The sequence below is a fragment of the Folsomia candida genome, unplaced genomic scaffold (assembly GCF_002217175.1).
Source record: "Folsomia candida strain VU population unplaced genomic scaffold, ASM221717v1 Fcan01_Sc029, whole genome shotgun sequence".
Lineage (NCBI taxonomy): Eukaryota > Metazoa > Arthropoda > Collembola > Entomobryomorpha > Isotomidae > Folsomia > Folsomia candida.
The window spans coordinates 1379246-1402368 of record NW_019091221.1 but is presented as its reverse complement, the minus strand read 5'-3'; the positions used below and the strand labels follow the sequence as shown (position 1 = coordinate 1402368).

Here is a 23123-nt window from a genome sequence, read left to right as displayed (position 1 = left end):
AAGCCAAGATTCTCTGAAAATTGGGCACACCCTTTATGTCCGGCCTCCTGTCTGTGTATGTATGCATATTCCGACAAACGATTTGCATATAGTGTTGAAGAATGGAGCAACTTAAACCCAGCCAACTTTTTTTGCTCAGCGACTCATCTTTAAACGTTTGCGAGAAGGTGAGAAATTTGGCAAAAAATGTTTAAGAAGGATATTTAATTGGATTATTATTTGGGATTAGTGACGAGCAACCGGTTCACCAGCCCTAGTGAAGGTAGAGGTACTTATACAACCATACCAGTTCAGTTTAATTCATATGACTGATTATGATAGTGAATGAAAATGAATTTCGTATGATTTGAATGAAAATGAGTGAAAGATTCAGCCATTTCTGATGAATGACTATGAATGAAAGGATTTCTCACTCCCTTCATTTTTCACCCCATGCTTAATACATGGAGCGAAGTAAGAAATGAAGTCAGGTGAAATGAAGTAAAATGAAGTGAGTAGTGAAACGAATGAATGCATGATTTGAGAGAAAATGACTGAGTGTGAATGAAAATCTGCAGTCAGAAATCGGGATGACTGAACTTTGAATGAAAAAAGTTTTTTTGAACAGGTATGTATGAAACTTGACAATATGCAATGAAAAGGAAAGTGTAGTGAGCAAGGGAAGATGAATTACAGCTTGTTTATTAACGCAAGTCAGATTAAGTAATGCGTAACAAGTGGTGTTTATTTTTTGATCATCAATTCTGGTAAAAGTCAGGATTTTGTTCGCTTCAATAAATCTCAATCTCTCTAATCGAGTAACCGAACTCTGTAGCTTTTGTAAACATGAACACTTTCATGTATCTTGATATGATTGAAGCCAAGTTGATATCATTGACTCCTCCACTCCCGTTGTAATTTTCATGCACTGTGGTCCAAGATTCTTCATCCAGGGAGGACTGAATCTGAAATCCGGTTGCATACGCGGCTTCCCAATGAATCCTGACTCGGCGCACGGCTCCAACGTTTACTACGCATGTTAAACAGTACGTTGTCATGTATACTGTTCGTGAGTGCAACACTATTTTACAACTTTATGCAGGGATGGTAAGATGCACAAGTTGTCGACAAAGTTGAAGTAAATGAGGAGGTGAATTGAGACTTGGTTACTTTCTTGGGTCAGATAATTTACTACATTTAGAAATACTTATTACATGGAAAATGACCGATTGATACTGAGCGACTGACCCGGTGAACTTGAGTTCGAGGTGTATTTATAAGTTTATGTACGTCACACTTAAATAGTCAGTTAACCAATAGAAATGTAGAGAAGAAACGCAAAGAGAGGAAAATATTTGAACTTTAAAGGACACGACAATGAACTGATAAAACGATATTATACATTCAAAAGTCCAGCGACAAACTGGCGACTTGAGACACAATTCTTGTGTAACGTACATATACTGACTTGAGTAAAGAGGAAAAAGGTAAGTTTACATAAAAAGATAGCTAATTATATTAGTCAAATCATGGAATTGAGATTAGTTCAATCATCATAAAGTAAAATGCATAAGAAATCATAAGTTAAAATACATACAAATAATAAGTCAAATTCTTAATGCATTAATCATGTTAAGACGAAACATTCCGCCGGCCTTGAAATGCCAATTTTCAATTTTATTGTGGTGTGGATGAGATGGCTTGATCCGATTCGGAAGTGATGGGAAGTGGGGACAACTTCACCAAGGGACGCTTAAGTTCTCCGGTTGCTGTCTTCACTGTTGCGACACGAACAACGGAGTCTGGTCCAGGGTGGAGTTGCGTGATTCGTCCGAGTTGCCATTGCATGGGGGGTAAATTTTCATGTTTGATGAGGACTAGGTCACCAATTGATATCTTGTGGTCACCGTAGATCCATTTAGGTCGTTGTTGGATTCTGGTGAGATATTCGGAAGACCGCCGCTTCCAGAAATCTTGAGTTATTCTCTGGAGGAGTTGCCATCGGGAGAGGCGACTTATTTGCAAATCTTGGAGATGTGGTTCAGGGATGGAGGTGAGAGCGGTACCAATAAGGAAATGTCCGGGGGTTAACGTAGTGAGATCACTGGGATCGCTCGATTCAGGACAAAGGGGACGGGAGTTGAGTATTGCTTCGATTCTCGCACTTGTTGTCGTAAATTCGTCGAATGTGAGGCGTTGAGATCCAATCACTCGTTTTAAGTGAAACTTGACACTCTTGACTCCTGCTTCCCATAGGCCACCGAAGTGAGGACTTGCTGGTACGTTGAAGTGCCATCGAATCCCCTTGGTTGAGATGTGGTCGGCTATGGTTTGGTTGTGTTTTGCAGACAGGAACAAGGTCAGCATCTCCTTGAGTTCTCGGTCGGCTCCAACGAAGTTGGTGCCACAATCGCTGTACATGTCGGAGGGAAGTCCACGTCGCGACACAAAGCGCCAGAGTGCTGCCAGGAATGCGTCAGTTGACAGGGAGCTGACAATTTCCAAGTGAACTGCACGGGTACAGCAGCATATGAAGAGGGCAAGGTAGGCTTTGATTGTTGTAGTGCTTCTTGGTTGGATTGGTTTGATTAGGAAGAGACCTGCATAGTCGACCCCGGTTTTCTGGAACGGACGACTTGGGGTCACGCGGAAGGAAGGGAGGTCTCCCATCATTGGTTGAAGGGTGACTGGCTTGTGGCGAGCACAGGTGACACATTTCTTAACAAATTGGCGAATTACATCCTTCGCACGGATAATCCAGAATTGGCGATGAATTATGGACATCATGAGTTGTGGACCAGCATGGAAGTGGTTGAGATGTTCTCGCAGGAGGAGGAGTTCAACGAGTCTTCCGTGGCGTGGGAGGAGGATGGGGTTCTTCTCTTCTGGGGACAGTAGAGAGTGGCGTAAGCGACCACCAACACGTAGGACAGAGTCTTGATCCATGAACGGTTTCAAGGTGACAATTTTACTTGAAAGAGGGATGTTCTTATCTTGTTGCAGGCATTTAATCTCCAATGCGAATGCTTCAGCTTGAGTGATTCGGACCCAGCAGAGTAGAGAACGGTTGAGTTCCACTGGGGTGAGAGGGAGCATGGTCGGGTTACTGGATCTGACCTTGGCTCGACAATTGGTAGCGAATCGGAGTAAAATTGCTGTTACTCGTAGCAATTTATCCAACGACGAGTACTTGTTAAGTAGGACTTGATTTGGAGACGAGATTACTGCATGGCAAATTGTTTGATTCCGTTCTTCATTTTTGCACTGATCATCATGGGGTCCAATAACTCCATGTGGAATTGGAATTCCATGCTTGAGCCAGTGTGGACCTTTCCACCATAGAGAGTGATTGATAAGTTTGGATGAACTTATGCCACGGGATGCGCAGTCGGCAGGATTGTCCTCGGAGCGGACATGACCCCAGCGTTCAAGGGGAACAAGAGCTTGGATCTTTGTGAGACGGTTTGCAACAAAGGTCTTCCATCGAGAGGGGTGTGACTTAATCCACGAGAGGGTAACGGAGGAGTCGGTCCAAGCTGTGACGGAATGTAGTGGAATCCGAAGGGCTGATTGGACTGACGACATGAGTTCAGAGAGGAGGAGTGCTCCACATAATTCGAGTCGGGGAAGAGAAACGGTCTTGACTGGAGCAACTCTAGTTTTCGAAGTGATGAGACTTGTCGAAATCTTATCTTCTTGGTATGCACAAAGGTAGACCACGGCTGAGTAGGCTCGTTCTGATGCGTCGGAATGAGTACTTGATCGGAGAGTGTGACCATGTCTTTGTTTCGAAGAGTCAGTGTCCACCACCGGAACGCCCAGCATGGTACTGGAGATCGCGGGGTTTAACTGACTTGATTGACCACAGAGACCAGACATATTTGTGACCACCGGAACATCCAGCGTGGGACTGGCGATCGTGGAGTCGTGTAGATAGTGTCGTGGTAACTGGAGTCTTGCTAGGGTTGACATGTCACGGACCAGGGATATCCATTGTTGTTGAATGGATTCAGGTAGCGTAGTATCCCATCCAACTTGGAGAGTGTGAAGGGATTGCATCAGTAGTTTAGCGTTGATGATGACGGGTGATAACCAGCCGGGAGGGTCAAATATTTTGGCGAGTTCTGAGAGAACTTTCCTCTTTGTTAGAGGTGTATCGTCGTGGGCAGGGGGTTGTATCTTGAATACAAAGACATCTTCTTTGGGGTTCCAGCAGATTCCCAGCGTCTTGATAGTGGGATCCACGTCAAGGGGCAGAGTTGACTTTGACTCTCGTAGGTCTTCGGGTAGTGCGTTGAGCAGGGTTTCACAATTTGAGGACCATTTGCGGAGTTTGAATCCGCCTGATTCCATAGCCTCGAGGAGTTGAGATTGAGTGATGAGTGCATCTTCTTCATTCGCATCTCCACTGATGAGGTCATCCATATAGAAGTCGCGGCAAATGACGGCAGCAGCTTTTGGTAACTCTTCTTTCTTGAGTTGTCCAACTTCTTGTAGGGCCCTGGTGGCTTGAAAGGAGGCAGCTGCAGTACCATAGGTAACGGTACGCAACATGAAATGCTTGATTGGTTCGTTGCTGTTCTCTCTCCACACAATTCTTTGCAGGTTTGCATCTTCGGGACGGACGAGGACTTGTCTGCACATTTTTTATTAAATTCATCAGCATTTGGCGTCTGCTGATTTTAGCAATTAACGAATTTGCGTATGAAGACCCGGTTGACTTCCATGAAACTCACCACGGTCTAAACTCAGAATTAGGAATGAATGATACCATTCCACCTTTTACAAATGAGCGGAACGCTCCATCCTCACTGCCAACAAGTTGGGATTGGAGACGGTATGGATACGTGTCCGCTGTCAGAAATCAAGGTACCTACATATTCGCCAAACTCTTTCACAATCGTTACGTTGAAAGCTATGTTTTTGATAAGAACTAACCTCTCTTAATTAGCATTGGCTATTGTAACCTGATTCTGTCCTTAAGCAGAATGGGTGTGCCGTGAAATATGCTCATAATTTGTGCCGGAGCTACGAGCGGAAACTCGTCAAATTATACATTTTTATTAAATGTACCTCGGAAATTTGTGTACAAACTAACTAGTTTTTCCCTCGCCGAGGTTGAAGAGTACATAGCTCTGCATCCAAACTTAATCTAATTATCGTGTCTCCTACACATCCTGTGGAGAAGGCTCTTATCACTACATTGTAAAGCATCCGGTAGAGTCAAATATGTACTCCAGGTTGGTATTGATTTGGTAATAATTCATTACTGGATTGGTTATAGTTTGATTCTGAGCGGTACAGATTTCAATACCACCTCATTACTACGCCGTAACGATCGATATTACCGATGCCGGTAGAGTCACATATGTACTCCGTCCGGTAATGATTCATAAAAATTCAATACCAGTTGCCTAAGAGTGTAAAGATTGGACTACTCGTCCCTATTTCTATCCATGTTGAATCGAACTCTTGGAAGCTAGCCAAGAACTCGGCTGTATTAAATATTCATAGAAAAATATTTATAAGGACACTGCTAACCAAGGTGAATGAATACAGTTCACCTTGGGTAAGAGTGTCACACTATAGTATCTCAACCAGAAATTTTTCGATGCACTCACGCTGCTGCAACATTGTTGGATCACAGTGATTTTAGCCACTATTATCGCGTGGCAACAATTTTATTCGTACCTTGATTTCAAGGAAAGTCCGCCCGTTAAATTTTCCATCACATCCCTGTATTCTGATTGGCTCCCGGATTTCTGCGTCAACCAATCAAGGAAGGGACACGAATTAATATTATGATTATGGTTGTGATCATTTTGATTATGACTTTCCTTAGCAACTTTAAAAAAATCCTTGGCAACGTTAAAATAATTCCCTTCCAAGGTTAAAAAATTCCTTAGCAACGTTAAAAAAATTCCTTAGCGACCTTTAAAACAATCCTTAGCAACGTTAAAAAATTACATAGCATCGTTAAAAAAATTCCTTAGCAACGTTGAAAAAAAAACAATTAAAATATTCGTTAGCAACATTAAGAAATTCTTAGGAAAGTCATGAAATGCCCTTACTCAACTAAGAATATGACAACCAATTTCCAACAGTAGGCTAATTGTAAGCTTGAAATGACTTCATATGTTGAAATATTAATTTAAATAATTACATAAGGCAAATTCCAAGCTACTTTAAAAATGGTGAAAGTTCATTTTTTTGTAGCTTTAAATTTCGTTTATCTTATTATACAATTTATTCCGTTTGCCCAAAACCGGTAACACATATTCTAGAGTCTTCATTTAAGCCGAAAATTTAGCCTTGAGATGAATTAAATTGGCAGAATCCATTTCCATCCTGGTCCGAGCATGTGTAATGATTGTCAATGAGCTGGATACAATTTTCCTTAGGTTTCGCTGGTGTTGTTGCGTCTGGTGGATCTGGGCACTCGTAAATGAAATCGAGGTGGCATTCCTCACCATCGTAAAGCGTGGACACATCGACTTCCTGTATGTAACAATTTTGATATTACGATATTTGTACTTATAAATACTGTAGCGTATTCTGTAAATCTCATCACACTCTTAGAAATAGGATTACGATTATAGCCAAAAAGTAAACGTATGTGACTTTAACGGCGTGGTTATAAATTTGTCATCGAGTGGTTACAATTTTCACCGACAAACTATAAAGTTTCACCGACTTGGTGTTAAATTGTAACCAGAGCTAATAAATTTATAACCAGGCGGTGATAAATTCATAACCACGGCGGTAGAGTCATATATGAATACTTTTTAGTTATAGTCATGAACCCATTTCTAATAGTGCCTACATACATGTTCAAAAAATATTTATTCATTCAAAGTTCATTCATTGAAAGCCTTGAAAAAATTTGTTCCTAATTCCTAAGTTGTAAAAAAATATTCATTACTTATTCAACATTTATTAATTATTCATTTTATTCAAAATCAAAAGTATTAAATGAATTTCTCAACTTTCCCTGTGCATTAAGCATTCAGTAAAAAAACGAAAGATGAAAAAAAATATTCGTTCAAACGAATTGAATAGATATTATTTAACATTTATTTATTCAAAAATCAGAATAAAATATTCATTCAATTTTTGAATATTGAATGAATAATTTATTCATTCATCATTATATGAATGAATGTGAACATGTATGAATCTTCCACGCGGGGTTTTTAGATCTCCCGGTTTTATGAACAAAAGTTTCAATACATGAGCCACTAAATGCTTTTAGCAATCTTGAGATGTCTCGCAAAACAAACTCCAGAACGGTTAAACGACAGAAATTCGGGAAACCCACCCTTCGTTTCCTGACTGGAGGGGCGCCTTGCAATCTGTTGATTTCTTTGCCACACTGCCGCCCGGTTAATACGTTGTCATCCTTTTTACACACGCACTTTGCCCCAGGACTTGCTTGGGAAGCTGTAACATTAAGACGAAACTTGTATTTACATATTTACATAAATAGTAAAATTGTCTGCAATTCGTCTATTCCTGTCTGCACGGATAATATCATAAAAGATATCGATATGAAAGTGATCACAATTTAATGTAAATTGCGTCCATTAAAATTCTTTAATTTATTTATATTTCCCCACATATTTATTTAGCCGTTTTATTATTAAATGCGGAAATTGGTGTATTTTACCTGAAATCAGCACCACAAGAAAGACTAGGACCTGTATCTTGGGACACATTGAAACTTGCATGGATATCTACTACTCACATACACCAAATGAATTTTTTGAATGCGTATTAAACACAGGATATGAGGTTAGTTTTATCAAATTGCTGTGAACAATCGATCATTGTTTTAAACAAATGCTTTATAACAGGAATTTCCTGCTATACATGTTTCCTGTTGTTAGCGCCGTCATGAATTTTTCAAGTCATTGTCCAATTCCAACGTAATAGTATTCATAATATTCAAATTATAATTATTAAACGAATACGTGCATGCTTACAATAGCGAAACTTATATGATAACGAACTCGACTAACAAACTCTGTTGTCGCAACCGACTACGGAAATGTAATGACTGCATCAATAATATAATTCGACACCGTTTGAAAATAGCCAACCAGACTTTTCCTCGTAACCGAGGTGAATCCGACCGCCGTGGTCTTAATAAATCCGCACGACACGAGAAATCTTCTCTCCGCGAGGTCCTCCGTGTTGGACCAGGAGTCCAGAAAACTTGCCGACATGTCATGCAACACTGTCGCAATTTGGAATTGTGCAAAGGCCGAGCAGAGGGTGAGCACTGCGCCGAACGGGAAGAAGAAGGAGGACGGGAACTCCTCGATGAAAAAGTGGTTCATACTTCGCACGGTGAGGTAGCCGAGGCCAATGGCGGCGGAAAAATTCAAAAAGGCGCACATCGGGATGGCCACTTTTCCGACGGTGTGGTTGAAGAGGTTTGAGAGGAGTTGCGCCATCCGGTAGAGCTCCATGGACTGGTCGTGCTCTCGTAAATCTTCCCGCGTCATGTCGCTCTCGTTGTTGCAACTAGGACAAATTATAAATATTTTGTTAAGAGGTAACAGCAGGTTCTGTCCATCTGTGCGAATGGTGGACGAATTCTGAGATAAAATCGCCCGAATTCTATGTGGAATTCATCTTTAAAGGTTCACGAGGGAACATTCCGAGGTGTAAAACTAGTTCAGAACAGTGCTGGATGAATATTTACTTCTCCAGACTTCGCGTAAAATTGACCTACTACATTCTTCGCAAGAATATATCTATCCTCATAACTTCATGAGAATTAAATTTGACCCCAAGACTCCCTTACTTTTGCCTATTTTCTTAAGAAACCTTTAGCTCATCTGACACCTCGCCATATTCCCTTGTCAATTCTAGGATTTAATTGAACAACGCAAATATTTATCTTACTGCGCTTCTTCCATCCAAAACTCCAAGGACGTCGCATGAGCGACTGTGGCCCAGCCTAGAAACAAAGTCCCAGCCACGAGTTGTCCGGATGTGTAGACATCCTGCACGGCCCCCAAGGCAATGAGCCAGAGGGGAGTGTCACCCCCATTTTCTCCTCCCCAGAAATGAGTCAGGTAGAGCGGCAACTTGTAGCTGGAGCAGTATCTCATAGCGGAGAGGACGATTTGGGTACAAAGTATTGGGAGTGTAACATTCATAAAGAGCCCACCTTTTTTCCTCCAATCAGTCATACTCACGACGTACCGCGCTGTTTTAAAAAGATACAAAATTCTTGTAAGAAATGTATTAAGTTTCCCATAGATTTAGAGTATGTAGAATAGATCAGGCCACTTCCATATAGTCAATGGTAAAAATTCGGCAATTTTTTTGAGGTGGAGCTAAACCCTGTCTGTGTCTACGGTCTAAGCTTGTTAAACGAAAAAAACAATAACGACAAAATTTCAGCTCATGTGAAGCCGACATTTTCAGTTTTAATTAATTAAGCCTCACTATTAAGTTTTATTACATTCCAAAAACCTGGATTTGCTTGTGATTAGAAGAGAGAAACTCAAACTAATACAATTATTTTCGCAGTTTTTGTGAATCTTTTTAATGATACGCAGACGTGCTAAGCACTCCATGCGCTAACGTGCAACCATGCGTTATCCCCAAATTCTTCTCCATGCTGAGACGCATTTTTTAAAGTAGCCAGATCTATTCTACTCTAAATCTATGATCCCAACTCACCAACCAGTCTCCTATTGAAGGCGAACAAAGTATTCGTGTAGCTCCTCATCTCCTCACTGTAGATCAAGAAAAGCCCGCCAAGCATGACGGAGTGGAGATGCCAACAAATGCTCGTGTATAACTTGAACGGGAGCCGATACGAGTCTGGAGAACTTTGGACAATCCTGATTAACAAAGAGGACTGAAAAAGAGTCAGGACGCTGGAACAGGACAAAATCACGAGTGACCCCAGCAGCCAAATCCTTTCCCAAGTCTGGCTCCAGGCCGTGATCTCGAAATTAGAGATCTTATCTTCCCCCAGAAATTAACCCCAGCTCCAGGGAAATATGAATACAGCCCGTCCCAGGGTAAGGATCGTTTTGAGACGCCAAATTACACCGCTGCTCAGTAAATATGGTCGAGTTTCGGTTGGATCTCGATCATTTATTGGAGGACTTTCTGGCAAGCCGGAAGTTTCTACGGCCACAAATTCTGCCTTGGTCAAACCACTAGCTCCCCTGCAAAGATAATAATTTGTTACCTTAAGACTCCTCAATTTGTAAAGGGGCGTCCATAAATTATGTACTGCGAAAGGGAGGAGATGGATCTACAATGAGTTCTAGGCTTCGTACCTAGACACGTTATAAGGGGAGCTTGGGAGAAGGTCTAAGAAATCCGGATTTTTTTATTAAGTAATTTATGGATGGCTAAATATATACAGGGTATTTTAAATGTTGGGTTATAATGGAAAATTTGTCAACGGGAAAAATTCACAAAACTCCATTAGTTACCGAAATTTTGCCTCTTAAATTCAATATCTTAAGAATTTTGTCATCAGTGTTCCATAAGTTTTGACAGAACCATTCGCTAAATTCTCAAAATTTCGGGAAGTAATGGAAATTTACGGATTTTTCCCATTGAAAAATTTTCCATTGTAACATAACATTTAAACCACCCTGTATATAGTTTCCCCTTAACTCCTCACCTACCGATTGAGAATGACCAATTTATCCTTATCCTTGTTTGAAAGCAATCCCTGACAGGATATCTAATTTTTGAAATAATAAATGCATGATTTTTAAGCACAATTGCCTCACTAAATTACACAAACTTTCCCTCACCTTGGATAAATTACGAGCCCGGTGTTTACGAAGGGATCCTGCATTCTGCATTTTTCCGAGAAACGGGAAACACCCAATTTCTGGGTGGCGGACTGGAAGAAATGCGAGTATAAAGTATCCTTACGTTAATCTGTTAACTGGTCTCTCAACTAACACATTTCTTAGTTTTAGACAGCCAACAAATTTTATTGACATTCCGACAACATTATAATCCTGGGTAGGGTATATTGTCAAAAATATTTATAAAGTCTAGACAGTCGTGTTTCCCTATTTGCTTGTCAATTATTACAACCTGGACGACGTATGATCCCATCGATTAAAATTAATAAATGCATATGGATTTATCCTTCGTCAACAAGTTACGTATGTTGGGCTACATTTGTGTTTGAAAACCCCCAGGTCGAACAAGAAGCAAAGGCGAGGAGGATTGCAAACCCAATAAAATAAATAATTAGCCTAAACTTGTCCATTGTTTACTACTCCAGTCAGTTGCGTGTTAATTAGAACATGTCGATATCGTATTCATTTATGTGCTCCATATTCTACAAATGATGTAAATATCGATTTAAGCTTTTTAAGCAAACATGAAACCATTTCAGCAAAATGACACTCCGTCTGCCCGCGACATAGGTACATGTTGCAGAAATAGGGCAGAGAATTACTATTAAAAGAATAATAAATCTATTTTACCGAAGTGGATTTGGCAATAAGAAATAAATGTGATTCTCTAAAATTTTAGGCAGGAATTGATTCGTATTTTACATTGCGTGGTATTGACAAAAACTCCAAACTATGTATGTATGCCGAATCGGCAATGTATTAATTTTTCACAGTCCGTAGAACCATAAAGATTGGATTTATGTAATTTTTATGCCTAATTTGATGACCCACCATAAATTAATTTTTTCTTTATTCTTTGTCAACAATGTCCAGAAAATGGGGTACGTGACCACATCCACAAATAATCCAGCCATGTCAATCGTGACCTTATAACAGGTGACCAACCTAAATATTTCTTAAATTTTGTCAATACATATCTATAACTCCATAACCAGCAAACGTATTTACGTACGTCTTATTTAACCCGACCAAATATGAGACTTCCCTGATCGTGAGTGTATTCAATACGAGTTTGCATCATGTATCAACAACGTTGGGAAAAAATTAACCTTACAATAAACTCTTTCGCTTTAAAATTAATTCCCCTATGTATGCAACTTGTTCATCTCAACCACGGCATTAAGTCATTTAATCAAAGTGTGTATTTATGTAGTTTGCGAAAAATTTCTTTTTTGCATTTTTTTACTATGCGAATAAATATGCAAACTTGTAATGAATACCCACACTTTTTTATTTCCCATTTACCCGTTATGACGAGATTCTTACATGGTGCACTTCTTCCGAAATAAGAAAATTGTTAAATTTTTGAAAAAGCCAATTTCATGGCTGCCTTTGGTATTTATGTACATAAATATTTCTGCCACATTTTTTAAAATTTATAGAAGCACGTTACATATTATCCTCCCTCACACATTTATTAAGAACCAAATAAACATGCTATATACACACGTAAACGCGAAATATATGTATCTGAACTTCTTTAATTTCTCTGCATTCTCCTCTGAAGAAGATAATAGTTAATTGTCGAAATATTGGGATAATAAATTGTTTTAAAAAGTCAACCCACAATGTCCGTTTCAACTAATTCACATTTTTAAATTTTGTCCGTGTTCACAAAACCACTCGGTTGCCTCTGCAATGCTCACTTTGCCATCCTTATCTGTATCCGCTTCCTCAACGAACTTGTTAAAGTTCACCTTTGCCAAGGACGGGTCATGAAGGAGGCATAGTTGCACAGTAGCCTTGAACTCGAACTCGTCCACGAACCCATCCCTGTCCCTGTCCAGGGCGTGGATGTGGACCCGCATGACTTCCCTGGCGTCATCCGCGACCCCCAAGGAAGCAATCCCCACCTCCAGGGGAAGTTTCCCGCCGTGACAGTCCCGCAAAAAGGTGAGATATCCCGCCATCTGGTCCTCCGTGCAGGAAAAGTCCAATCTCTTCAAGAGTACCGGTACGTCAGTGAGGTCAATCAGGTCGCCACAAAAGGTCGGCATATTCTTAAAAGCTTCTTCCACCTCGACCTTGGAATATCTTCGGTTGTGCGCCATCCTAAAAGTACAAGTTGTATTTAATAAGTTGCTTCAGCTACTTTATGCGAGGACTTTATCTGTCCGTCTGTCTATGTATGTATCTGTCAGCCGGGTAACGGGAGAACGGATAAGGATAATCGAAATCGACTTGCGGCATTATACATAGGGCACCAGGGGGAGGATCCCATCGAGTGTAAAAGTTTGTAACTTTACAGACAAATGTAACCCAGTTAAAGTATTTCAACTGGGCAGCATCCGATATGTAGTATGTACTAACTTATGGGGCAACTCACGTCAAAGTTTGTAACCTTTCTAACTGCGCAAGGTTTGTAAACTTTAAAAAACTTTTAGCCAAATCTCGAGGGAACATAAACTTATTAACTCTTAAGTACTTCCAAGGCAAATTAAGCCTTGTATAAAAAAGTAACAAAGTTCGTAAACTTTTTGCGGGCACGGTACACAGAAAAGCGTTGTCTAGCTCACCGCGATTTAGTGGTTTGTAAATTTTATTTTTGGTTAATTTTAAAATTTTTACGAAACGATTTACAAAGTCAACTCACCTCAAAGGTGCGTAAGCTAAAACGATACAAACTTGACGTTAGTTTTTTCCCTCTGTATTATTTTAATGCATATTTTAATGCACATTCAGGTAAGTACGTACCTATTTTATTATACCAAGTGAACGTTATTAAATTAAACTCTAATTGATGTTTTATTTTGGGTGACTGGGCTGGTCTCAAGGGGTAAGTTGTAATATCAACGTGTGCCATAAAGTGAAAAGTGAGACTGGGTTTTATACTTTTCAGTCCAGGTAAGCACGCCCAGTTGGAGAGCTAAGAACACAGTTGCACATATATATGTACACATTTATGTACAGATACACGAACTGTTTATGTACATGACTCAGGTGTAACAGTTTACACCGGATTTTTTGGTACTAATTTATTGTTTGGTACTTTGGCATCGGACTCATTGGAATACAAACCAGGGAGGATTGAATAAATTATGCTTAGTGAAATTATGTAATACATGGATAAATTAGCATGCATATTTTAATATAAATACATACACTGATACGACGAAGTCTAAGGAGTCAATACATACCCCGTCAAGGACAACTACAAATTCTTGTTTAAAACATACGTAAACAATGCCACCTGAGATGAAATGACAATTAATTAAGTAAGACATTTATGTTCACATGTGTACCTAGGAACGTCATGTTAATCAGGTAAAGTTATGTTGGAAGTCAGGTATGCAAGAAACAAGTGGTAACAAATTTATACATATTGCTCATTTTTATCTGCGACCTACACAACATCTGCGGACCATGCATGTTTAAATATTTCCAGCATTTTTGTGTAAATGGTACCAAAATGATAGAAACTGCACCTCGACATTCCTACTACAGTTATTTATTTGCATATATCTATGTACTCCACTGCGGTACCATTTTGTGGTAATAATTTGTCACTGCTTCTTTCCAATTGTCTGATTCCTTACTCATTATGTATGAAACTTCTCATTAAAATTCCATCATATTGCATTATCTTGCAATCCAAAACAATCAGTAACCACAGATTGTGTTGAGTGCTCGCTGCGTGGCAAAAAGCCCATTATACATACTTGCATATGCTCAAGTAACAGGAATGCTTAACGGGTACAGCTTCTTTGTATTTAATCTTTAGATATTATTACATTCTTCTGTATTTTATTCTCTCAATCTTCTCACATCTATCCTGCTCAAAAACATTATTAAATACAGTTTCATACAAATTTCTAACCTTTTCTTTATACTCACTAATATACCTGCCATCTGTGTAACAATGATACGACAAACCTTCCCAGGTGTCAAAAAAATGAAATATGTATTCCCACTCCCTGTTACGATCATTTTCATCCTGAATAGCGTAATATTCCAGGGAATCATAGTCCGCCATATTTTCCCCCATTTGCGCGATAAATGACGCATTTCGAACGCCAACTCGTTCATAGGTGTCATCCTTTATAACTCTGTTCCGCTCTTGGACGCACAAACTACAATATTCTCTCAGCAGCTTGACCAACTCGGAGTAACGTTCACCAGGGTAAGGAAAACCCCGGGGTTTTGCTATTGTAAACCGATACCCCAGGGTTTTACCTGGGTTTTGCGGGTACTGGGGGTTTGGGGGCAAACTGAGTCAGTGTCTCATGTATTAAGTTCAGAAATTAATGAAAAAGATCAGTTTTTCAGTAATTTCGCAACAAAACTGCTAATTAATTATATTTTAATACGTAATTAATTTGTTGAATTACGTGGGTGTTTTATTATTAATTTTCAAAAGGTATGTTCCGCACTGTTTCTGACCAAACTTTTGATGAAATAACAAACTTCAAATACTTTTAGGATGCTGTGATTTTTTTCAGCTCTGTGGGTTAACATTAACACTAGCAATAACTCATTAAAATTTACCTCGAAAATATGCCAAAATTTACGACTTGATTTCATTATCATCCGAAAACCGTTTTCCCCTGATGTTTTTCTTTAAGTTTCGAAACGAATAATAATTACTAAGGGACAAGTCTGGACTGCACGGGGCGTGGTTTGTGCAGGTAAAGCGATTTTCGTCTGCACTAACCCTCGCAAAAAGCCAGGTATTAGGTGGCGCGTTGTCGTCTAAAAAAAGGCCAACTCCTTATTTTGACCCTACGTTTCTTTTCAACCGGAGGACGCAGCTCCTTCGGGGTTCCTGCATACACGGCCCCATTTATTGCAGTATTTCCAGCAATAAATTTTATAAGGAGGGGACCTTTGGTATCCTTGAAAATGGTCATCATCAATTTTTTTGTCAGATTTTTGCACTTTTCAATTCACGGGCGGTGGCAACCCCTCGAGCTTCCAATGAGGGAATTATTATTTGGTCACCGGGTCATAATAGTAAACCCAAGTACCATATGCAGCCAATAAAATATTGAGCAGGTTCCAGTTTTCATTTAATAGGTTAAAATTTGCATTGCAAAAGTCGACTCGATCCTGTTTGTGAGATGCCGAAAGCAATTTTGGTACCCAACGGACGGAAACCATTTTCATACCTAAGTCTTCAGTTAACATGGAACAAATTGCTGGTTTTGGAACACCCATCTCATCTGCTATATAGGACAGTCAATCGCGGATCTCTCATTATTGGTTCCTCTAGTTTCCGGAGCCTTTCTGTGGAAGAAGCGGATTTTGAGCGTCCTTGCGACTTTTTGCCCGAGACCTCGTTTCGCCATAATTAAAAATTATTGACCCAATTGAATTTGTGTTTCGTGTTGGGCAGTTTTCATTGTACATTTTAAGCATTCAACCATAAATCTGCGACACGTATTGCCTATCCAGCATTAAAAATTAAATCACATTACGATATTTAATTTGCAAATCTAGCATTTTTTCCGTCGAGGTAAAGTTTGCCGATTTATTGCTAGTGTTGACGTTAACCTTAAGAACTGAAAAAAATCACAGCCTCCTAAATGTATTTGAAGTTTGTTATTTCATCACAATTTTGGTCAGAAACAGTGCGGAACATACCTTTTGAAAATTAATAATAAAACACCTACGTATGTTGAATTAATTAGCAATGCCCTGTTATCATATTTTGTAAAATTTGATAACCCCGACTACCCGTGGGTATTGCCCAAATTTGCTACCCCAAAACCCACCAAAACCCGCAATACCCCAATACCCCAAAAACCCGGGGTAGCATACCCTGACGTTCACCTTTCTCCGATTCATACTCAGGATCCGATTCCACCAGGAAATCATATATAACCACAACTACTGGGCAACAGCCCAACAATAAAGATGACACTTGGAGACTGTTTCCCTTTAGGTGGGGCTCATTCGTAAAAAAGTCCAAAATTTTGATCACCGAATTTTTCGCACAAATGGCTTCGACAACCTTTGAGTTTCGTTGGAAATTTGGGTTATCTATTTTTTTAACTGCTTACTCAAGTAGACATAATTCGGATTTAGGGTCACTTGGGGTAAGAGTGTTTTTGATGAAATTTTCTTTTGATTTATATCTTTGACGTCATAATAATTGTGCCAACTAGTGCAGCGTACATTGTTAAACAGTTAATTGTTGTAATTTTTCATAAAATTTTTCATATCTATTCGCCCCAGAGCTGCTGCAAAATCAATTTTCCCAAACGCGAATTTAGAAATGCCAAAATAAAACCTGCTGAAATCTTTTGAAATTTTGATTACTTCTTAACCACAAGGTAAAAAAAATTCAAATTTTTAAATACAAATCGTCATATGCTATAGAATTTGTGTACAATATTTTAATTACCGTAGTGGCTTTGAAACTTAATTAAAACAGACTCACTCTTGCCCCTCAGTTGTGCGAAACCTGGGGCAAGTGTGTTTTTCTGTGGGGCAAGTGTGAGTTTGAAATAAATTATAATTTCAGACCTATAATGGTGCGAAATTATATAAGGACGACCAACAGGGGTGTAGGGGGACGGTGGACAAAGGATCAAATGGGTAAAGCTATTATAGATGTCCAAACCAAGAAGTTGACCGTGCGACAATCCGCCAATTGCCATCATGTCCCAGAATCAACACTAACAATGGAGGTCTCCCAACGTATGCTCACAGATTTGGACGAAATTAGTGTCAATCGATCACAAATATAATTAGTATGAAATTTGCAAATGGAACTATCTGCCAATGCGCAGGTTTGGCGGAGATATTTGCATTCAAAGCAGAAAAAATGCGCAGGAAATTTGGAAAATGATAAATATGCCAGCTCTTTGGTGCGTTTTCTCTTCTTTTTATGCAAATATCTCCGGCCAACCTGCGTACAGGGTTTGGCACGTACGTGGATACGAATTTGACCTTGAATAACTCCGGAACGGTTTATCGCAGCTGCTCAAAATTTTGAACAGACGAGCATGTTATCCTCAACAAGTTTTGGGCAAAAATTCAACTCTCTACTTTCAAAAATTCCTCCCCCACTGTCCCCAGAAGTTGAAACACTCATTTTTACTGTTTCCAAACTCGGTCTAAAAAATTTAGTCTCTGCCGCAAATTTTTTGTTTTCAAGTATCCGACCCCAAATAAGTTCATTTGACTTATCGGGGGATTGTACAGGTATTTCACTATTCAAAATGATTTTTATCCCCAATCTAGATTCAAGGTCCTTTGCATTATCTTGGGTTAACTTTGCCGTCTGGGAAGACGCTCCGTCATGATGAAAAATCACCTTAATTATTTTTTTACCGTGCAATTTAGGAAAATGTTATTCTAAAAGTGGTTTCAGTACATGGTCCACATAATACTTCGAAGATTCATCCACTTTTTGGGGGACTTTGATAAGTGGGAGGACACCACGACCCGACATTGAACCCACAACCATAAACTGTTTAAAAAAGTTCTCATTACAAAAAAGCACCAACTTGCGTGAATTGTTTCCGGCATTTGTCGTGTAGTAAGCTCTTCGAACCTAATTAGTAACTTGTAGAGAAATTAGTGCTTCGTCAAATGTCCCTAATAACTCACTCTGATTCCTTCACAGAAAATTCGAATATTTTGTTTTGTAAACACGGGCGCGATTTTTTTCCTGTTTTTCGGTCAGCTGATGCACACGACTTTTCCGACGAAGTCGTTTCTTCAGAGTGTTAATTTCTCTTTTCACTGAACACTTAGACACCCCAACCTTACGGGAAATTTACTTTTGTGTCGGTGGATTGTATTTGGAGGTCAATAGGTCAATTTTCTTAAGCACGGTCGGAATTAACACTTTTTTTGCCCTCTTTCAGGGGGTGGTGGTTGCCCTTTACTCAAAATTTATCGCTTTTCACCTATATTTTTCAATAGCTTATTGATTGTAGATTTCGAAACTGTTTTCTATTCACTTTTAAAATGCTTAGTAATTCGATTGTATGAGTATTTAAGTTTGGAAAGAGTAAAAATGAGTGTTTCAACTTCTGGGGGCTGTGGGGGAGGCATTTTTGAAGGTAAAGAGTTGAAATTTTACACACAACTATTTGAGGATAACATGCTCCTCTGTTCAAAATTTTGACCCGCTGCGACAAACTGTTCCAGGGTTATTCGAGGTCAAATTCGTATCCACGTAAGTGCCAAACCCTTCTGTAGTGGCAGATAGTTCCATTTGCAAATTTCATACTAATTATATTTGTGATCGATTGACACTAATTTCGTCCAAATCTGTGAGCATACGTTGGGAGACCTCCATTGTAAGCCTTATCCCGTATCCCATGACAATTATGTGTTATGTTATGTACCCTTGCCCTTTGACCCTTGACCTTGATCTCAAGGTCATGAGGTCAAAAATATTAACGTCCTTGAAATCGCGTAAAATTTCCTTTAAAATTACACCCTATATGACAATTATGCATTTTTTGATCTTTAACCTCGTCGTCAAGGTCATGGGGTCAAAAATATTAACATATTTGAAATCTCCGTCAAATTTCCTTTAAAATGACACCCATATGAAAATTAAAGTTAAATTTAATCTGGACCACACCCCCTGGCGCAGTGGGGTGTGGTCCGATTGACCCAATTTTTGAACTCGGCGGAGAACTAAAAATTAGAAACACAATGTCGAAAACGGTGTTTGATTATGCTAACTCGTTGTGGAGATATCCTGCTTACAGACCGCAGACGGACGGACGGACAAAACGATCGCAATAAGTAGCTTCCGCTACTTAATAATTGATAAAATAGCTCCACAAATTGTTGGTAATAGCCTTATTTGTTATTAAAAACAGTTATTGCAGCTTCTGGATAAATATCGGACTAGTTTTTGATATAAGCACTCTTGCCCCACGAAAAATCACACTTGCCCCAGATTCTGCAAAACCGTGGGGCGAGTGCGCTCACATACTTAATTTTAAATAACTCATTCTAATTTGAATATTTTTAATTTTCTTTACTAACAATCTTGGACGACCTAATTTACGATGCCTTATCACAATTTGCAATTTTTGAAATTGAGTTGTTCATAATTTGTAACTCTATGGATGATAAGTTTGATGAAATTCACTCGCTCTTGCCCCAGTTGACCCTAATTATGGTAAGGACACCTGCCAACAATTCGGCGTCAACGTATTGACGCAACTTTTTCGCGACGTCGTCCACTTGTGCCTTAAAGAATCCAAATAATACGGTCAAAGCTCCCAAAACACTTAAACCATTGGCCAAATTTATTCCAATTATGGTGCCCGCGAGTGGGGCGGCGCTCCGAATTGCATTTAAAACTGCGATTGTTTCGTTAACAAAGGTGGAGGGTGGTGCTGTTGATCCTATCGTGGCGGCAGATTCGAATAATCTTGTCGGATTTGGAAGAGGTTTTGCCTCCCATCTACTCCATCGAGCCCCCATTTGTCAGAAAATTGAGGGCGATGTAATCAGCTAAATGAGACCTACATAATTAGAGAATTTTATTAGTCCATTGATAAATTATAAGAATATGAACATGAGGTGATATTAGGGGCTTACAAACTTGGAGTTTTACGTATTTGTAAATCAAGCTGTAAATTTTCCTACTTGGGAATAACTTCTTAGTCCGCAAATTATTACGTATTCCTTCAGTAGAATTTGAAATGTACACTCTAAATAAACCCGTTGTCGAATAAAATTTACCCCAAGGTATACAACTTAGGTTACATTTTACTCAATAGTTGTTATTACAAATTTTATTCAACCTTGAGAAAAATGCTTTAACCAAGTTTATTTAGAGTGTCTGTACCAGTGTGCAAATTCATAACTCTTATCTCACTCCAACTCTCACAAATGAATATGATACATACACAGAATTTTAAAATTGAATATTTTCATATTTTTTTACCTCCCTTAGAATTTGGATTTAACTGACAATAAGCTATAATAATAGTGACAAAAGCCACAGATTTATAGCTTACTCTTTATGCAGGCAAGTTGAAAAGCTCGAGCTCCTTCTCCAACGTTTTATTCACTATGCAAGTCTTATGTCTAAAAATATAAGAGCACGGAATAGCAAAATGTATCCGTCATGTGCAGATTACTTGTTGCATTACTTATTTCTCGTCACACATGATATATAACTAGACTTATGTTTAGTATGCATATCGTATAAACAGAAGTTCTGGCCCATCACGGATGGGTTACAAAAAATCCACATCATTAAACTGCGGGCAGAGTTTGGTATAAATAAACCACCAGGAATAAACTTACATACATACACCACTTAATAGACAGGTTGAGCAAGAGTACAATATTGTAAAAAAATGATTGTAGCTAGAATCACAATCACAATCTATGATTGTATGTTCTTGAGGTTGAGCAAGAATATTTTATGGGAGGATTGTAATTCTCATTAATTTCCGGCGGCAGATTTGAAATTCCTGCAAGTTGGGTATATGAGTACAATACAATGCTGCCTGGAGACGGAGATTTGTAATCCTGAGTTTGACTAAAAGTTTGACTAATTTTGATTTTCCCGCTGTGTTTACAATCGCAAAATACAATCATGTACTCTTGCTCAACCTGTCTAATAGTGGATACAAAAATGTGGTGTCCGAAAACAAGAGTGTAAGCTTGTAGATACACTAACAGTGCGATGACGCCAGTGATCTCGCTTCGATTTTGACGAAACCACGATAATTATTTAGCGATAGATAAATAATTGACCACGTGTTTCAGGATTTTTCATTATGTTCCGCTTAAACGAAGATATGATGGAATCCGTGAGCGAGAATTTGCATTTTAACCGTGACAATTTTCTCATGAGGGAGAAAATGCCAATTCACGCTCACGGATTCCATCATAATTTCCTTTAAGCTGAGCATTATGAAAAATCCTGAAAAACGTGCTTGATTTACCTAAGGCTATATAGTTATCGGAGCAAGACCGCTGGCGTCATCCCATCGTAAGTATTAGAGAGATTTAAACAAAATCTGTCAGCAAATAAATTAAACCCCATATAAAAAAATGCCTGAAAGTTCAGTCCGGGAAATTCGCATGTTTCAAAACTGCTGATTTAAGTTGTGTTCTCGAAATTTGTCTGAATTTTTCACTTCCATGAAAAAAGGATGGAAGGATGAGGATCAATAGAGCGTTGAATGGGGAGCGTGGTGGTGAGTTTCATGAAAATCTCTTTGCCACAGTTTTGATGTTGTTTCCTCAATGCATGGACAACAAATGCGTCCATCCATGCATATGACATTACCAGATTTTTAAGAGTGTACGCAAATTTTGGAGGTTAAATTATAACCCAAGTATGAACCCATGGTTGGTACGTATTTTCTTATTCATGACATAATTCAGGCTACCAAATACATATTGTCGCATCAATTCTAAAAAAACTTGAGTGCAATTCTAAAATTACAAACCGTTCATTACTTCTTCTAAATTGTCTTGAAGAAAATTTCAATTTAATTTCCCCGTAGGCAAGTAATGACAGAACATTCGAAATTTTTAACACCACCTCAGGGGGTGTGATTCTCAGCGCCTCAGAATTACATCCTGACAAGTCATATATCTTTTTTCTCAGGCAATTGCGAAAGATTATTCAAATTTGAAAAACCACACCTGCTCTCTGTCCAAATACGGTGGTCAATCGTTAATATGATTTTCGCGTTTGCGAAAATCACCTTAATTAACATGCATTTTCTTAATTTTATTGAAAAAGAATTTATTAAACATATGTAAGCAACTTGTTCGTTGCCTTGGTTACGGTGAAGGCCAAGAATCATGCAGACATGAGTCACGTAAGCACTTTCTCCGGGAAATGTGCCAGCCCGACGTAACCCGAAATTACTTTCACCAGTTGAGAAGAAACACGTGGGCGAAGCAACAGAGAGAAAGTGGTAACTCCAACACCGTAAATATTTACAAACTATGTGATAATTAAAAACGATTAACCTAATCTTTATTCAAAAATAACAATTTGTCCATACTATTTTCTTGTTTTAATCTCCACTAAACCGGAAAAAATTTTCCTCGTATTAAAATGGATCTTCAAAATTTCTCTGAACCTAATCTAATTAACTCCAGGGCTGAACCGGCGGCGGGAAATAGTCATATCAAGTTTAAGTATGCTAATTGTTGCAAGATTATCGTAAAGTTTGAGATGGTAAGTGGATTCGAATTTATGTATAAACTGCAAGAAAGAAGCAATTTCACCCGCAAGAAAGGGTTAGGTTTAAGAACTCCTCCCCGCGGCCACACAGC

The 23123-nt window shown here is 39.0% G+C and overlaps 3 protein-coding genes across 3 annotated transcripts; all 3 read right to left on the bottom strand.

Annotated features, from left to right (window-relative positions):
• Positions 1–1656: 1656 nt before the first annotated feature.
• Positions 1657–4623, bottom strand: LOC110860093. The gene has a single exon (XM_022109159.1). It carries the CDS (start codon positions 4621–4623, stop codon positions 1657–1659), a length of 2967 nt encoding a protein of 988 aa, XP_021964851.1.
• A 1672-nt stretch (positions 4624–6295) lies between these two features.
• On the bottom strand, positions 6296–11397 carry LOC110860092. Its single transcript, XM_035860004.1, has 6 exons — positions 10776–11397; positions 10644–10702; positions 9676–10172; positions 8890–9196; positions 7298–8505; positions 6296–6477 (listed from the first exon to the last, which is right to left on the bottom strand). Exons 3-5 carry the CDS (start codon positions 9758–9760, stop codon positions 8019–8021), a joined length of 879 nt encoding a protein of 292 aa, XP_035715897.1. The 5' UTR covers positions 9761–10172; positions 10644–10702; positions 10776–11397; the 3' UTR covers positions 6296–6477; positions 7298–8018.
• A 708-nt stretch (positions 11398–12105) lies between these two features.
• Positions 12106–13690, bottom strand: LOC110860162 (caltractin). Its single transcript, XM_035859969.1, has 3 exons — positions 13590–13690; positions 13489–13504; positions 12106–12947 (listed from the first exon to the last, which is right to left on the bottom strand). The coding sequence occupies exon 3, from the start codon at positions 12944–12946 to the stop codon at positions 12482–12484; it is 465 nt and encodes a 154-aa protein (XP_035715862.1). The 5' UTR covers position 12947; positions 13489–13504; positions 13590–13690; the 3' UTR covers positions 12106–12481.
• Positions 13691–23123: the final 9433 nt, after the last annotated feature.

Coding starts and splice junctions, on each gene's coding strand:
- LOC110860093 (XM_022109159.1), bottom strand. CDS start 4,623: ATGTGCAGACAAGTCCTCGTCCGTCCCGAAGATGCAAACCTGCAAAGA.
- LOC110860092 (XM_035860004.1), bottom strand. CDS start 9,760: ATGCTTGGCGGGCTTTTCTTGATCTACAGTGAGGAGATGAGGAGCTAC. Junction 9,197..9,675: donor CTTCAATAGGAGACTGGTTG/GTGAGTTGGGAT, acceptor TTTTTAAAACAG/CGCGGTACGTCGTGAGTATG. Junction 8,506..8,889: donor TTTTGGATGGAAGAAGCGCA/GTAAGATAAATA, acceptor AATTTGTCCTAG/TTGCAACAACGAGAGCGACA.
- LOC110860162 (XM_035859969.1), bottom strand. CDS start 12,946: ATGGCGCACAACCGAAGATATTCCAAGGTCGAGGTGGAAGAAGCTTTT.